The sequence below is a fragment of the Odocoileus virginianus genome, chromosome 15 (genome assembly GCF_023699985.2).
Source record: "Odocoileus virginianus isolate 20LAN1187 ecotype Illinois chromosome 15, Ovbor_1.2, whole genome shotgun sequence".
Taxonomy (NCBI): Eukaryota; Metazoa; Chordata; class Mammalia; order Artiodactyla; family Cervidae; genus Odocoileus; species Odocoileus virginianus.
In genome coordinates, this window is record NC_069688.1 from 25,343,133 (window position 1) to 25,362,254 (window position 19,122).

The following is a 19,122-nucleotide window of genomic DNA, read 5'->3' on the forward strand; positions in this document are numbered from 1 at the left end:
ACTATTCAACTTTAGAAAGAAATCCTTTGAACACTTAAAACCTATTTTTTGTGTTTATGACAACTTCTTGCTCATGTCACCATTTCTAAGCCTCCCCGAATTGTATATATACTGTATATGGGCTTCCCAGGTGGCACTAGTGGTAAAGAACCAGCCTGCCAACGCAAGAGACGTAAGAGAGGAGGGTTTGATCCCTGGATCGGGGCGGTCCCCTGGAGAAGGAAATGACAACCTGTTCCAGTTTTCTTGCCTGGAAAATCTCATGGACTGGGGAGCCTAGTGGGTTACAGTCCATGGGGTCCTAAAGAACTGGACACAACTAAGCGACTGAGCACATACACACTTTGTATATATGTATGTATTTGTATATATTTTACTATCTTTATAATAGTATTAGCATGACTTTTTAAAAAGTACATTTAAGAGGACACAGCGTATGTGTTCTGGAAGGCTGCAGGGAAAGAGGCAGCTGTGGTGATGGATAGAGCATCAAGTCAGATGTGGGTTGACAAATAATGTCACCATACTTTGTAAATTATTGTAAATTAACATGATATTAACTTACTCAGAAAGAAAGTATTTTAAAAGTAAGATATATAGAATAAATTGCTATAGAAATAAGAAATGGATGTAACTTTCAGTGCTTTTCTAAAAATTATACACTTCTGAAAATGTCATCACACATCAATGTGTGATCATGTGCTTACGGACAATCAAACTTTAAAAAATGAGTAAGTAACAGTTACGCTGTCTTCTTTTTTTTCCTAGGGGCAACTGGATCGGAGAAGCACCATATAAAGTCGGAGTACCATGTTCAGCTTGCCCTCCAAGTTACGGAGGGTCTTGTACTGACAATCTCTGCTTTCCAGGTGTAACGTCAAACTACCTGTATTGGTTTAAATAAGCTTATCTTTTCCTCCAGGAAATATAATGGTTTCTGGGAATCATAGGCATATATATATATTGAGTTTTGCACATATTATACATATTTTATCATAATCTTGTTTTCCTTTTATTATTCATTGTAAAGATTAGTGTTTATCTTGTATGTTTGTTTAATCCTCTGAGGTAATCAAACATCCATGTCTACTTTCTAAGTCTAAATTAAAATACTGTGTACGTAGTATTGACATAGTTGATGCATTCAATTCCAAAGCTTGTTTTCCAAAGAAATTATGTTACATTTCTAACAAATAGAACATATATTTGGCCTATAAATACACATACATAGATGATATAATACATAGATAATATGATTTTGTAGTTATCTTGGAGGAATTTTTTTAAAATCCTAAACAATATGTTAGGTGGTAGGACATCTCCTGCACCCATTTCTTTAATAACCCAAAACTGATCATTTGCAAACTACTAATAAAACTCCATGATATCTAGATATAATAATTTAATTAAGAACCACAGATTTAATTCTGGAAATATTTTGTTTTATTTGGGTCCACCAAAAGATACTCTCAATTTTTGTAAGGTTGAACATATTTATTTTGCTTAACCTCTTTTATTGAACCAGTAATCATGTGTGGAGTGGTTATGATGGGCAAGGAACTCTTCTAGTTATGTTCTGATCATGCAAGGATAATAAGACAAAATTCCTGTCTTCAAGAAGCTCACAAAAATATTCAGGAAATAATGCAGCCTAATTATTGGGTTGTCCAAAAAGTTTGTTCGGGTTTTTCTGTGACATTACGGGGAAACAAGTGAACTTTTTGACCAACTCAATATCTTGCTGTAAAAATTTGTTAACAAATTGATTTTTCATGTAAATTTGAGGAAGGGAGCCCAACGATGTTCACATGTAGGTGGAATAGGTGATAGGCCACGCCATGTAACATGTAAGTCTCCTGGTTAGCATAAAATGTAGCTATAGTGCTTGGAACTAAATGAGGCAGGGAAGAATGAACAACTGTGAGTGTAAATAGTTGTTTTGGGAGGTTGAAAGCAAGACCTAAGTGGACTGACAAGGTCCAAGAGAAGTAAGATTCGGGAGACAGGCATGCAAACCCACGGAAATAGCATTACCGCACACGCGCACGCACACACACACACACACACACACAAACACACACGGAGAGCCTCAGAAAGGCATATCCTGAAGGTTTAATATACCTTGAAGCCTGTGAGCAGGAGGTGAGGGATACCAGAAAGAAACAGCGCAGGTTCCAAGCATATCTCCTGCTCTCCATCATTCTGCTTGTCTTTATTTGATGAGAATCAGTCTATTCAGCATGGTGGTCCTGGAGCATCATGTGGAAAATCTCACGTACACACCACAGCTATGATTTTGTGAAAGGGGCCTCTTCAGATGATTTTCTAAGCACTAATTACCAAATTTTATTACCATATCTAAGTAGAAGAACATTTTTCAGTTCTCCATTAAGTTTGCATGTGTGCATGCTTAGTCGCTTCAGTAGCGTCTGACTCTTTGCAACCCTATGGACTGTAGCCCACTGGCCTCCTCTGTGCATAGGATTCTCCAGGCAAGAATACTGGAGTGGGCTGCCATTTCCTTCTTCAGGGGATCTTCCTGACATGGGGACTGAACTTGCATCTCCTGTGTCTCCTGCATTGGCAGGTGGATTCTTTACCATTGAACCACCTGGGAAGCCCCAAAAGTGAAGCATGGTGGAAAGCAAGTCAAAGTCACTGTGAAAATTTCACTCATGTGATTTTGGAAATGCTTATTTCCAAATCCCTTTCAGAGAGGAGAAATTCAACACATGGATCAAGACACTTAACACATTACATTTTACATGTGCATGCATGTGCATGTGCGTGTGTGTGTGTGTGTGTTTCAAGTTATATAATGCTGCAGTAGAATTACAGAATCAGTAAACACAGTTAGTTCCAGAGTACAAATAACAGAAGGAAGCTACTTGTTTAAAATTCCATACACATTTGCAGTTGCTTAGTGTAGATTCATTGAAAGATGACAGATAGTTAATTAAATCCAATGGGGGATTATCCAGCATCTGGAGTTCAGGTTTTCATGATGACAAATAATTGGCCAGATTTCTTTCACACACTGAATCTGACCAAATGTTTTCCTATCAAACGACTTTGCTTTTGTGGTAACATATATAGATTTTATTAAAAATAAGTATTTTGGGAGACTTATGTGAAGAACAGAAACAACAGGAAGAGTCAGGTCTCAAATCAACTTTTAGCTAATATATTCAGGCAATTGGAGAGAAAGCTCATTAGTGGGATATTTGTTTGCTTTATCTAGATAGTATTTCTTGAGTTTCCTAAACTAGTTCTACAGAAGTAGTAAAATAACTATTAAACCAAAAAAAGGCTATGATCAGTTCGATCCTATTGCTGGTTTATCTGCGTGGCTTGATTTCTCAGGTCTCAAAAAGAATGATGATATCTGCCACATGATTCACAGAAGTTCATTTGAAGGCTAAATTACCATATTAATAGAAAATCATGAATATTAAAATTATCATTAATGTTGTGAAGCTTTTATCTGCGATAAAATTAAGTCTTTCATGAGCTCCTCTTTGGCAGAAATTCTGTCTTATCTTTGTGTGCTTATACCAGCTTCCTATATAATGGCTATAGTGTAATAAGTTTTTATATGAATGGGTTTTTAGAATTAACACAACAGTCTAGTATTCCAAGAATTAGAAGAACCTCACCTTTCCATGTTTTATTAAGACAAAAATGTCTCAGATACAAAGCTTTGAGTGCATCAACAATCCAGATAAAGCACCAAATATAACAGATTAAGACTAGAAACCACATACTCATAAACTTGTACACAACAGTCCTTTCCAAATATAAGTTTATTTATAACTTAACAACTCAGCTGAAAATGTAACGGGTATATTTGTTATTCTATCTGTGCTTCTTAAAGTTAGTAATATAAAGTGGCCATGTGAAATGTTTTATTTTCTAGGCTAAAGCAAATGAACATTTGCTTGAATCAACCCAGAGTGTCACACTTTTCACAGCATGCAACAATGGTGCTAGGATAGCTATTTCTCACTGTAACTCCCAGAGGGAAAAAGGGTCTGGGCATAAGCTATTTCATAAGAGCAGCTTTAAATAGTATTGAGGTTTTCATTTCAATAGGTTTCATTTGAAATGGTGATTGGCATACATATTCTACAGCATTGATTTTTATTTTTGGTATGGATTTTTCATTACATCCTTTATTCAGTAGAAAATTTAAAAAAAAATCTGTCATAGCATCAGTTTTTTTGCCTTCCATGTCATCAAAAGACTGGAAAAATTACAAGTTGAGCTGTTAAACTGATGGATTCCTTTACAGAATTGTATTTGAGTTGTGTAGGCACACTCTTAATGTTCCTGGTTATGGTAGGTGAGTTTGCTTTTAAAATGTGGCAGAAACAATTTTCATTGTTATCATGTTTTGTTGTTTTTTTTTCCTGTCCAGTAGTCTAAGAAGCATCACTTCCGTGGTCTGTTAGGACTTCCCTACCAAGTTCACTTGGCAGTTCATTTGAAACTTTCATGGAAATACTCATTTGAAAGTTCCATGAAGTTTTAGCACAGAGCTGACCAAACAGTAGGGAAAATTCAATCAGTATAATTTACTCAGAATATTTGAATTGAAGCAATATATATTTTTCTCATTAATATATGCTTGTGTTAGATCAACTTATAACATCTACATAAGCAATCAAAAACATATTTAGGCCAGTTCAAGTGTTCTGTGTTCATATCCTGCTTATTAAGTGAATACATAAGTTAAACAGATCATCTGAGTGTGTTCAGGAAGGAACAGTCATGCTTAAACTGGGGTCTGTTTTTTCCTCTTGTATAACAACATTCCCAAAGTTCTGCAGGGGCATAGGACACCAATCTTGGATGGAAGGAAGCTGTTTCCTACGGAAGTGTTTAGGGAGAGTAAAATTAGATTTCTATCAATGTCTAATATTATCTTTGTTTTATATTTGCATATTTTTGTATTGTTATATGTGTGAGGGAAGACATTTAAACACATGCAAAATTATTTTTAAAAATTATTTCATCTTCTAACTTTGACTTATGAGAGGTCAGTCAACAACTTAGAAAGTTACACAGTTTACTGGTTAATGGTGCTGAAAAGTCATTACAACCACCATATACTTGCTTTAATTTTTAAGTTTCTTTGCAATTAAAGTTTTTAACAAGTGTGAACTATCTATCTATTCTGGTGCTATATATGTGGTGCTAAATGAATCGTTAGTGTTAGTAGGTTAAGAAGTCTCTTTTTATTCATAGTTACAAATGTTGTCCTTTCAATTCCTGATTTAGAAATATTAATAACGTCCTGTTAAATGAATCTTAAATAAAATAAGCCAGTGCGCTCTGTTTTTATATAATAATCCAACATTATTTGGGTGTTACAGAATCTAACTATATTTCTTAGAAGTTATCCATCTTTTTAAAAAGCATTTTTAACCTTGGAATGTAAAATTCAAGTTATCAACTAAAGGTTAGATTACAACTACACCAAGCGTGCTTCAGGCACTGGCGCCCTCTGGTGGTTATAAGAACAAATTCTTGATGGCAACTTGGCCTGCCAATAAAACCATTTCTTCAGTTCAATAAAAATTTAAGTTGCATAATATTAAATTCTTGGATACTCTGTAACTCTGATGGCATTAAAGATGCTTGATTCTATTTACATAATTTTCTAGGAGAGTAATACATATATCTTGACATCCATTTTCCTAAATAATAATAATTTTTTATGGCATTCTAGTCCTGAGGTGCTTATTACAGTGTTCTTTTTTTGAACTAGGTATTAATAAAATATATTTTTAATTTTGTTTACATCATAAATATGATAATAGGTAAAACTAGTGAACAGAACTCTGTGTTTCACTTTCAGAAGTGATCATTTATTTTTATATATTAAAACAATTTCATATATCAAAAGATTCTCTACTTTTACTTCTTGATCTATAATTTGATAATGCTCTTTGGTCATACTGTTGAGCTAATGATGACATTTTATTGTTCCATTCAAATTCCTTCTGGACTTAAAAATATACATAAAAATTTAGGATTATATCCCCTGTAACTAATGAAGGCAACATTTTTAGATAACCTTTCACTAGAGTTGTGCAGTTGACTAAGTGTGATAATCTGTTTCGACAAAGGTATTTCTTAAACTGTGTTAGCATAACCAAATGAAATATACTTTAAAGCAGTTTCCCATATTAGTATTTTCAAATTTATTTTAAAGCAATAAACCCTTTGTATGATCTCAATCCTATACAAAGCTCTGATATATAATATGCATAACATGTACTAAACCTTCTCCAGTGCCTTGGAAGTTTCTTCTAAGAGCCCTAGGATTCCATAAAACCACTAGGAAAACATTGATCAAAGTCATCCAGTTCTCCCCATTTTCTCAAAAGAAATCAACTAATTAAAGACAAAAAAAAAATGGAGACCCTAAAAGTTTTGCAATGGTTATCTAAATTATTAATCACCCACTTCACTTTGCATGTGTTAAAAGTCAAACTAATTGATGGAGCATTTAACACTGATTTTAACTGGTGCTTGGTTATAGATTACAGTATCTTGTGCTTTGTTATTTGACAAACAGAATTTTGGTACCGTAATATTTTGAGAATTAGAGATAATTGTGATGCATATAGAACGTGTTTAAAAATATCTAAATGTTTCAAATATGTACATAATCCTAAAATAGATTGTATCATTTTAGATTTTTTAAAAGATTAATTTCATATTTTTTATTCATTACCTAATACTGTGGCAGTAGAAGGTGCCTTTGATGTTGTGATATAATGTCATGAATATGTACATACATTAAGCCTGTGTAAACCTCTGACTTTATAAAGCATAACAAGTGTAGCTTTTTGAGCCCCACTATACTATTTTTCCTTCAATAAAATATTATAATTAATTGTTTTGTGTTTAAGATTTCAACTAATAATGATGAATTTAATTATTTCCTGGTTTTCAATAGTTTTACAATAGTAAAGCTTTCTTGCCTTCCCCTGCCTCCTTCCTTTCTTCTTCCATTCTTTTTGTATTTAATTCCACAAAATATTTTGAGATCCCAATGTAAAAGACATTTTCATGGAGAAAGAGGAGAACAACACTATGTTAAGAAGTTCTGGCTGAGAAAAGCTGCAGTAGTTGAACATAAATATTTCCATGTTTCATACTGAGGGCAAGAAGAGAAACCATAGGCATTCCTGCGGGGGAATGCACCATGTCTGGTCACTAGTTGACCAAGAAGGCTGGTGTTTTACAGATGGTTCTGCCTTGCAGCAGGCGAATCTTCCCTCTGGTGAGACGGGAGAGCTCCCAGGCCAGTTCAGCATTGATGTTCAGTTGCTAAGTCTGCAGCCTCAACTGTAGCATGCCAGGCTTCCCTGCCCTTCACTATCTCCCGGAGTTTGCTCTAACTCAGGTTTATCAAGTCAGTGATGCTATCTACTCATCTCATCCTCTGCCACCCCCTTCTCCTCTTGCCCTCAATGTTTCCCAGCATCAGAGTCTTTCCAATGAGTTGGCTCTTCTCATCAGGTGGTCAAAATATTTGAGCTTAGGCTTCAGCATCAGTCCTTTCAATGATTATTCAGGTTGATTTCCTTTAGGATTGATTGGTTTGATCTCCTTGCAGTCCAAGGGACTCTCAGGAGTCTTCTCCAGCACCACAGTTTGAAGGCATCAATTTTTCAGTGCTCAACCTTCTTTATGGTCCAACACTCACATCCATATATGACTACTGGGAAAACCATAGCTTTGACTATTTGGACCTCTGTCAGCAAAGTGATATCTCTGCTTTTTAGTATGCTCTCTAGGTTTGTCCTAGCTTTCCTTCTAAGAAGCAAGTGTGTTAATTTTATGGTCACAGTCAACATCCACAGAGATTTCGGAGTCTAAGAAAATAAAACCTGTCACTGCTTCCACTTTTTCCCCTTCTATTTGCCTTGAAGTGGTGGGACCAGATGCCATGATCTTAGTTTTTTGAATGATGAATTTTAAGCCAGGTTTTTCACTCCCCTCTTTCACCCTCATGAAGAGGCTCTTCAGGTCCTCTTCATTTTCTGCCATTAGAGTGGTATCATCTGCATATCTGAGGTGGTTTTTCTCCCAGCAATCCTAATTGCAGCTTGTGATTCATGATTCATCCAGCCCAGCATTTCACATGATGTACTCTGCATATAAGTTATTAATAAATAAGCAGGGTGACAGTATACAACCTTGTTGTACTCTTTCCCAATTTTGAACCAGTTGTTCCATGTTCAGTTCTAACTGTTGCTTCTTGATCCACATATAAGTTTCTCAAGAGACAGGTAAGATGATCGGGCATTCCCATCTCTTTAAGAATTTTCCACAGTTTGTTGTGATCCACAGAGTCAAAGGCTTTAGTGTAGTCAACAAAGCAGAAGTAGATGTTTTTCTGGAATTCCTTTGCTTTCTCCATGATACAGCGAATGTTGGCAATTTGATTTCTGGTCCCTACATTTGTTTAAATATTTTACTTATCTCTATTTCATGGTGCACACATACCAGTGCATAGAAAACTGTCTAGTATCTATTAGCATGTGGTATATTTATATTGTATATAGTGGGAGTGCAAGACCCAGAACTTTCTACAAGTAAGGGTGCACAACCAAACAGTTTGGAGGAAACAGGTCTAAAAGCTGGCAGCTTCCCAGCATGTTTCTCTGCTTCTACCTTTCTCTCGGATAGCCCACCACAATATGGCATCTGCATTGCTCTTTTTGAAAATAAAGAACATCTAATGACTTTCCTACACAACACCTTCCAAAGACATCCCAGGCATTTAATAAAACACAGTGCTTTATCACCACTCATGACTTGGCTGGCTTCTACCTCATTCTCCAACATCCTTCTCTCCTGTTCTCCCTGCAGCTCACTCTGCACCGACTTCTCTTCTTCCCTTTTGCCAAGTTCATCCCCACCTCATACTCTTCTCTGGTTCTACCAACAGACTGGGACATTATTCTCCCAGACAGTCACAAGGGTTTCTTTCTCTCTCACTTCAACATGGGGCCCCTTCCAATTGACACTTTTCTGCCTTCCATATCTCTCCCAACAGAATGTAAGCCTCTTGAAGGAAGGAAACTTGCTTGTTTATTGCCATATTTATTGACCTATGTCCAGACCCTAGGTAAGTGTCCAATAAATATTTGTTAGGCAGACCAATGAATGAATGCAGCTGTAAAGGTTAAATGAAATAATTATGTAAAGAACTGCATGCACACTCTTCTTGATAAGGAATAAACAAAAAAAAAATCATTATTTTAACCATCACTATAATTTTTTTATGGTGTTCTTAAACATGACAAAATACCTATGGGTTCTCTATCCCTAGCGAGTATGTGCTAACATATTTAGTTTACCACAAAAGCAATTAACCAACCCCATTGTCTCAGAAAAGCAATATCTTTTTATCTCTTAAATGACTTTAAAAATCTGAAGCTAAAATCAGAATTAAATTAATGTCTTTTGGGGAACAGATCCATGCAATCTAAATGGTTAACTTAAGATATTGATCTTTCTTGTACAGTTCTTCTGTGTATTCTTGCCACCTCTTCTTTATATCTTCTGCTTCTGTTAGGTCCATACCATTTCTGTCCTTAATTGTGCCCATCTTTGCATGAAATGTTCCCTTGGTATCTCTAATTTCCTTGAAGAGATTTCAAGTCTTTCCCATTCTGTTGTTTTCCTCTACTTCTTTGCACTGATCGCTGAGGAAGGCTTTCTTATCTCTCCTTGCTATTCTTTGGAACTCTGCATTCAAATGGGAATATCTTTCCTTTTCTCTTTTGCTTTTTGCTTCTCTTCTTTTCACAGCTATTTGTAAGGCCTCCTCAGACAACCATCTCGCCTTTTTGTATTTCTTTTCCATGGGAATGATCTTGAACCCTGTCTCCTGTACAATGTCATGAACCTCTGTCCATAGTTCATCAGGCACTCTTCTATCAGATCTAGTCCCTTAAATCTATTTCTCATGTCCACCGTATAGTCATAAGAGATTTAATTTAGGTCATACCTGAATGGTCTCGTGGTTTTCCCTACTTTATTCAATTTAAGTCTGAATTTGGCAATCCTAGAATGTGAAGTCAAGTGGGCCTTAGAAAGCATCACTACAAACAAAGCTAGTGGAGGTGATGGAATTCCAGTTGAGCTATTTCAAATTCTGAAAGATGATGCTATGAAAGTGCTGCACTCAATATGCCAGCAAATTTGGAAAACTCAGCAGTGGCCACAGGACTGGAAAAGGTCAGTTTTCATTCCAATCCCAAAGAATGCTCAAACTACGGCACAATTGTACTGATCTCACATGCTAGTAAAGTAATGCTCAAAATTCTCCAAGCCAGGCTTCAACAATATGTGAACCATGAACTTCCAGATGTTCAAGCTGGTTTTAGAAAAGGCAGAGGAACCAGAGACCAAATTGCCAACATCCACTGGATCATTGAAAAAGTAAGAGAGTTCCAGAAAAACATCTATTTCTGCTTTATTGACTTTGCCAAAGCCTTTGACTGTGTGGATCACAATAAACTGGAAAATTCTGAAAGAGATGGGAATACCAGAACATCTGACTTGCCTCTTGAGAAACCTGTATGCAGGTCAAGAAGCAACAATTAGAACTGGGCATGGAATAACAGACTGGTTCCAAATAGGAAAAGGAGTACATCAAAGCTGTATATTGTCACCCTGCTTTTTAACTTCTATGCAGAGTACATCATGAGAAATACTGGGCTGGAAGAAGCACAAGCTGAAATGAAGATTGCTGGGAGAAATATCAATAACCTCAGGTATGCAGATGACACCACCCTTATGGCAGAAAGTGAAGAGGGACTAAAAAGCCTCTTGAGGAAAGTGAAAGAGGAGAGTGAAAAAGTTGGCTTAAAGCTCAACATGCAGAAACTAAGATCATGGCATCTGGTCCCATCACTTCATGGGAAATAGACGGGGAAACAGTGGAAACAGTGTCAGGTTTTATTTTGGGGGGCTCCAAAATCCCTGCAGATGGTGATTGCAGCCAAGAAATTAAAAGACGCTTACTCCTTGAAAGGAAAGTTATGACCAAGCTAGACAGCATATTAAAAAGCAGAGACATTACTTTGTCAACAAAGGTCCGTCTGGTCAAGGCTATGGTTTTTCCAGTGGTCATGTATGGATGTGAGTGTTGGACTGTGAAGAAAGCTGAGCACTGAAAAATTGATGCTTTGGAACTGTGGTGTTGGAGAAGACTCTTGAGAGTCCCTTGGACTGCAAGGAGATCCAACCAGTCCATCCATCCTAAAGGAGATCAGTCCTGAGTGTTCATTGGAAGGACTGATGCTGAAGCTGAAATTCCAATATTTCGGCCACCTCATATGAAGAGTTGCCTTATTGGAAAAGACCCTGATGCTGGGAGGGATTGGAGGCAGGATGAGAAGGGGATGACAGAGGATGAGATGGCTGGATGGCATCACCCACTCAATGGATATGAGTTTGAGTAAACTCCAGGAGTTGGTGAGGCACAGGGAGGCCTGGTGTGCTGCGATTCATGGGGTCGCAAAGAGTAGGACACGACTGAGTGACTGAACTGAAGATATGGATTACTTGAAGAGACATTTTTATGTTGGCCCCTGATTTCACCCTATGTCAAATGAATGTGGCAACCACTACACTGCAGATATAGATAAGACTTCATTTTTATTTGAAGAAGAGTGAGGCAAATTATGCAGGTTTTGAGAGAAGAGCAAGGAATTTTTCAGCCTTTCCTCCACCATTTGTGCTGAAGAATGAGGATAGGCCAGAGAGAAAAAAAAGAACAAGTGAGAAGTATGTGAAGGGCTGCATTTGCTCACTGATTCCATTTGAATCAAATCAGGAAATAATAGAATTGATTGCTATGTTTGAAATCTGGGTCTTTTCCCTGTAGCTTTAGTGAGGTGCTGAACACATAACACAGAGGAAGTAAGAATTCTATTTCAACTGGATTCATGAACTTAAGACATTAAACCAATTTAAACAGTCACATAGAAAAAAAAGTCTAAGAACACGAGATACCTTTTTGGAGATAGAAAACAAAATGACAAATTATATTATATAGTATAATTATGATATAAATAATATTTATATTAATGTTTTCAGGTAAATTATAAATAATTCCTAAAATAAAATATGTCTATGTATTTTAAATATTTTTTCTAGTTACTAATAAGCAGCCTCATAATAGTAACAGGTAGACCTTTGTTATCTTTTTTATGGATAAGGAAACATGATTTTTCAGTAGTGTTTCTCAATAGGAATGATGTTGACATTTGGGTGGGACAATATTTTGTTGTGACGGACTCCCATTCCCAATAGGTATTTATCATGCCTGAATCCTCAAAACACAAAATGCCTTATAGAATCTTCTCCAGTTTCCACAAAATGTGACAAGCAAATTACCTGTATACATTCTTAAGCACCCTTCCTGGAGGCGTAAGGGTGGAGTAATACCACTAAGTAAGAATCATTGATAGAGACATTCATGAGTGAAAAATCAAAACCAAACAAGTCTGACTGATGCATCAAACTCCCATATAGGCTGCTCATTCCTGTATTTGTTGTAATTATGCACAGTCACACATTTTCTTCATGGTATATTTTATTTTCAACTATGTATCATAGTCTTTGGGAGCTATGCACTGAACAAAAGATAAAAATTCACGCCTCATGGAGTTTACATTCTGTAGAGGAAGATCAATAATGAGCAAATACATAAGACATAGAATGTTATCAGAGGTCAATAAATGCTATGGAGAAAAGAGCAGGCAGGATGAGGCATGGAAATTGTGGGAAGGAAGGGGACTCAGTTTCACACATGGGGTCTGGAAAGGCCCAATTACGGTAACATTTAAGCAAAGATGTGAAAGATTTGAGGGAGACAGCCATGTGGAATCTATTCCTGGGCACATACCATGTGGACCTCTGGGGGAAAAGTTTCCAGGCAGAAGAAGAAGGGAGCCCTGAGGCCTGTTGTGTCCACAGACTCAGTGGAGTGAGGAAAGAAAGCAGTATTGGAAGGAGGGCAAAGAGGTCATGGAATCCCTGGTTAGGTGGGCCAGACCATTGCAAGGGCTTTAGTTTTTATTCTGAATGAAATGGAAAGTCATTGACAGTGTCATAATCTGACACATTCAGAAGGACTTCTCTGGCTTCTATGTTTGAATAGGCCACACAGAGTCAGAGAGACCATTTTCATTAAGACCCAGTTCTGTCATTCATCCGTTCTTTCTCTTGTATTTTTGTCCTTCTTCCAAGCCCAGGAAGTCACTGTCTTATCATTTTTTAGACCCTCACTACTCAGAATCATAAATTTTCCATTTATATTCACTGACTTCAGATCCTGGTTATCCACTTAATCCTTGTGTTAGTCTGGCAGTCGCGTTCAACTCTTTGCAACTCCATGGACTGTAGCCCACCAGGCTCCTCTGTCCACGGAATTCTTCAGGCAAGAATATTGGAGTAGGTAGTCAGTCCCTTCTCCATGGGACCTTCCCAACCCAGGGATCCAACCCAAGTCTCCTGCATTGCAGGCAGATTCTTGTACCATCTGAGCCACCAGGAAAAGCCTAGACTTAATCCTCGAGGTCTTTTAATTCATTTAGTCCACAAATATTTATCGGGCACATTTTACATGTCAGGTACTATTAAGATAAATTTCAGACTAAGCACCACCCACCAAAAGCTTACATTGCAGTGACAAGGGGAAAAATAAACAAACCAATAAATACATAATTAAAATCCCAGTGGAGAAATGAAGAAAATATGAAGAAAAATAAACACAGGAAGGAGGGAAAGGATGGAGGTGTTTTTAGATAATGATGGTCAGGAAAGACCTCACTGAGGAGGTGAAATGTGAGGAAATACAATAACGATGTTTGTTGCTCTTCATCAGACGAAACTGCCTGGGGAAGATTTCTGTGATACAGTTATTGAAAAATAGCTAGCACTTATTTTCTTCAACCTTTCTGCTACATCCAAAACAGTAACTCATTCCATTTTTTAAAACTCTTCTCCTTGGGTTCTGAGGCCAGAAGAGAAGTATAGAATGGCCAAGGAGAGTACAGAATGGGATGTTCAATGGTTCAGTTGAGAAATAATGAAGTTCTTAACTGAGCTTATAAAACTAAATTAATTACTAAATGAGTCTTTCTGAGGCCAGCCTTGACATGTAACTCCCCTGTTAGAATACTTTCCTTTGCATCTTGCCTATTATCAAATAAATGCAAACAAAATTTCCTTCATTTAACTTCTCTTATGCAGAGGAGAAGGCTTATATTTACAGGTTTTTCCTGCTATGTTTTACAGGACTTTTCTAACGGACATCACTCATACCCTAACCAACACTTGCCAACATTTCTTCCTGGTCTTAGGTGGTTTACATTGTCTGGATATGTATGCATGTATGTTATACGTGTATCGTTCATAAGACAAACTCTTCTCACATGGCTTTAATTTTACCTCGTTTGGAGACCTTTGGTTTCCCACAGTTGAAACCTGTAGTGTCTCTATTGAGCACCAATAGCCCTTGATCTGCATTTCTGTTGTTGCACTTACCTCCTACCCTCCCTTGCTGTGTATTTATAAACCTTCCAAAAACCTTTTCATTTTACTCCAAGGTCTATGCTAGGGTCACCTTTGTATTCACTCATGCAGTAGTCAGTGCTTTTAGGCAAGCTTGTGGTCAAATCAACTGCCACAGGATTTCTGCTGTAGTCACAGATCCGCAGGTACAGGAGTGACCAACAGAGGCCACTCTTGTAACTATCCGTAGCAGCACACTTCTGTTGAAAACTTACAGGAACTTAGAAGACTTCTATCAGAGGAACAATTAGTATTTCCTTTGCATTACTTATATTAAATACAGAAGTGATAGTCAGGGCATGTTACACAGACTATGTGAATGATTTTCGATTTCCCAACCTTTGAGAAAGTAATGCAATTCATTCTTTAAGTGTACTGGCAAGTGGGTGGCAATTTTCTGAAAGATATTTCAGAACAAAGCTGAAGAGAAACACTAAAAGTTTGAATAATTTATATAGAATTGAGAATATTAAAAACGGTTCAATGCTGTGTTGTTGTTGTTCAGTCACCCCGTCATGTCTGACTCTTTGCACCCCCATGGATGGCAGCACACTGGGCCTCCCTGTCCCTCATCATCTCCCGAAGTTTGCCCAAGGTCATGTCCATTGCATTAGCGATGCCATCCAGCCATCTCATCCTCTGACACCCTCTTCTCCTTCTGCCCTCAATCTTCGCCAGCATCAGGAACTTTTTTAATGAGCCATCTGTTTACATCAGATGACCAAAATACTGGAGCTTCAGCTACAGCATCAGTCGTTCCATTGAGTATTCAAGGTTGATTTCCCTTAGGATTGACTGGTTTGATCTCCTTGCTATCCAAGGGGCTCTCAGGAATCTTCTCCAGTATCACAGTTCAAAGGCATCAATTCCCTGGTGTTCTGCCTTCTTAATGTTCAGCTCTTAGAACCATATGTGATCCCTGCTATACTTTATGTTTACTAAGAAGTATTTTTAAAGCTGAATCAGCTACAGGTTTATTTTTATTTAGTAAAAATTTAGAAATTGATTGTAATGTAAGAGTTGGTCCCCTTAAGTAAATTTAATGATTTTTGGCAAAATATAACTTCATAATGTAAACAATTAGATCTTATTCAACTGTAGTATTTAAATACCATTGAGGACAACAACAACAACATACCATTAAATATCATTATAGTATAATGTAACATATTATAATATGTAATATATTAATGCCAGTGAGATTTTCTTTTTCTTTTTTTTATTTTTTTTTGAGAATTTCTTATTAGCAACAAAAACTAAATGCAATTTTAAAAAGTTACTTATAATTGTACCAAAATACCAGTATGTAGCTATAAATTTAATGAAACATGTGTAAGACCTTCACTGTAAAAAAAAATACAAAAAACAAATGCTGAACAAAGTTTTATTCAATCATTGATTGAAATGTACATATCTTTTCCATGTATTGGAAAACTTAATGTTTTAAAGATGCCGATACCCTCCAAATTTATCTACAAATTCAATGCAATCCCTATTAAAGTTCCAGTGTGTTTTTCTGTGAAAGTCTATCAGCTGAATTGAAAATTTATATGAAAAAGCAAAAAATCCAGAATATTCAAGAAAACCTTGAATGCATGCAGGAGCAATGACATGGAGGAAATACATTACCAAATCTCAGGACTAATTTTACAACTACTCTAAAGTCAGAGTGATTTTGGCATAAGGATACACAAATCAAAATGAATGGAGTGTCCAGAAATAAACTCCTACATGTATGGTTCCTGATTTATGACATAGGCACCACTGTAGTTCACTAGGGAAAGGTTGATATTTTCTATAAGTGGCTCCTTGTCAAACTGAAATCCATTTGAAAACATACTAAACCTGACTTTACACAATATACAAAAAATAATTTGAGATAGATTCACAGATACATAAGTGGAAAGTACAACAATAAACATTCTAGAAGGAAATCTAAGTATCCCTCATGACTTTGGGGTAGACAAACATTTCTTAAACATGGCACAATAAATGTTAAACCTAAAATGACAGATTAATAAACTGCATTTCATTAAAAGTAAGACCTTCTTATCAGAAGATGGCATCAAGAGAATGAAAAGGCAAAGCACGAAGACAGTCTCTTCTATAAACTGTGCTGGAAACGGTAGACAGCTACACACGAAAGAATGGCACTTCTATGAGAACATTTCCTCATACCACATAGAAACTCAATTCAAAATGGATTAAAGACCTAAATGTAAGGACTGAAACTATCAGACTCCTAGAGGAGAACATATGCAGAACACTCTGACATAAACCACAGTCAGATTTTTTTTGGATCTGTCTTTGTAAAGCAAAAGAAATAAAAGTTAAAATAAATAAGTGGAACATAATTAAACTTAAAATATTTTGCATCACAATGGAATCACCGACAAGATGAAAAGTTAACCTATAAAATGGGAGAAAATATTTACAAATGATATCAAAAGTTTAAAACCAAAAATATATAAATAGCTCATCGAACTCAATATCAAAAAACAAGCAATCCAACTAAAAAATGGACAAAAGGCTTGGATAGACATCTTTTCCAAGGAAGACATACAGATGGCTAAAAGCACATGAAAAGATGCTCAACAATACTAATGATTAGAGGCCTGAAAATCAAAGCCATGAGATACCACTTCACAGCTGTCAGGATGGCTATCAGCAAAAAGTCTACAAATAACAAATATTGGGAAGGATGTAGAGAATGGGAACCTGTGTACACTATTGATGGGAATGTACAACAAATTGGTGAATCCACTATGGAAGTTCCTCAGAAAGTCAAAAATAGAACTACCATATGATCCAGCAATTCCGCCCCTGGGTATACATCTCAAAAAAGCAAAAACACTACTTTGAAAAGATACATGCACCCTAATATTCATAGCAGCATTATTTATAATAGCCAAGATATGGAAACAAGCCAAGGGTCCATCAATAAATGAATGAATAAAGAATTAAATATATATTAAAATATATAACATATATTATTCAGTTATTATTCAATTATTATATATTATTATTCAATATATATATATGTATTTAATATGGAATAACACTCAACCATAAAAAAGAATGAAATTTTCCCACTTGCAACAAACAGCACAGAAGGACCTGGAAGATACTATGCTTAGTGAAATGTCAGACAAAGGAAGACAAATATGGTACATTATCATTTATATGTGGGAACTAAAAAAATAAAACAAACATAGATATAGATAGATAGATACAAAACAAGATGGCTCAGATGGTAAAGAATCTGTCGGCAATGCAGGAGACAGGGCTTCAATCCCTAGATTGGAAAGATCCCCTGGAGAAGGAAATGGCAACCCACTCCGGTATTCTTGCCTGGAGAATTCCATGGACAGAGGAGCCTGATGGGCTGCAGACCATGGGGTCACAAAGAGTCAGACACGACTGAGTGGCTAACACACACATATATAACAAAACAGAAAAAGACTTATGGAGAACAACTAGTGATTACCAGTGGAGACAGGAAATGAGGGAGGGGCAAAATAGCTATTGGGGATTTAGGGGTACAAACTACTAGGTATCAAATATATAACTTATGGGGATATATTGTATAGCATAGGGAAATACAGCTGTTATATTGTAAAAACTTTAAATGGAATATAACCTAAAATATTGAATCACTATGTTTTATACCTGAAACTAATATAATATTGTAAACCAAGTTCAATTATTAAAAAAAGAAAAGCCAAAGCATGAACTGGAAGAAACAGTCTATAATGCACTTCTGAAAGTTTTTATATTCAGAATTATTGAATAAATGAATTAGAAAAAGACAGACATAATACTAAAAAATGATGATATATTTTGTATTTTTGTTTTTCAAGATGTAATTGGTTTTTATTCAAAATTGCTTAGTTGCTGTTTATAACATCTTATTCCATTTATATATTTATAGGCTTTTATTTCTTAAAGAAATTAAATATAGTTATCTTAGACTCTATATCTGCTAATTCGAATATCTGCATTTCTTACTGGTTTGTTTTTTGCGGTGATATTGCCAAAGCTCTCTTTCCCTTCCCCCCACCTCACACAACCAGGAAGGTTATCTGTAGATTATTGACGCCTGGGCTGAAGCCCAGTCCCACTAAGATGAGTTTCTTTACTCCAGTTAGTCCCACAGGGATACTACCAATCTGAAACTACTTTAAATGAAGTTCCTTAATTCAGATTTTTCAGACCACAAAGACAGAGTGGATTTGGACTAGAAACATCTGTCATGTAAGGGCTAGGTTGTGGTTACAAATTCTCAAGGAGGATTTTATTTTCTTACCACCTAGTGCCAAGATCAAGTCAGGCAAGTTTTTCAGCTGTCCCCTCCTGTGTGGTGGGTTCATTTCTCACTTCTTTTTTACACTGACCTATGGGGTTCAGCTTTATGTGGAGTCCCCTATGAGACAACCTGCTTCCTCTTTTATTATAACATTCCTCATATTTTTTCCTTTTGTGTCAGCTCAGTAATGAATTTAGACAAATATT

The 19,122-nt window shown here is 36.3% G+C and overlaps 1 protein-coding gene and 1 long non-coding RNA gene across 2 annotated transcripts in view; one reads left to right on the forward strand and one right to left on the reverse strand.

Annotated features, from left to right (window-relative positions):
• PI15 (peptidase inhibitor 15) overlaps window positions 1-6,906 on the forward strand; it is a 35,454-nt gene extending 28,548 nt beyond the window's left edge. The window contains exon 6 of the mRNA XM_020888229.2: window positions 769-6,906. Within this exon, the coding sequence (XP_020743888.1) occupies window positions 769-904 (136 nt within the window). The 3' untranslated portion in view covers window positions 905-6,906. The remainder of the gene's footprint in view (window positions 1-768) is intronic.
• The window catches only part of LOC110133968 (uncharacterized), a 41,839-nt gene that overhangs the window by 14,093 nt on the left and 8,624 nt on the right, over window positions 1-19,122 (reverse strand). The gene's annotated exons all lie outside the window — the stretch shown is intronic.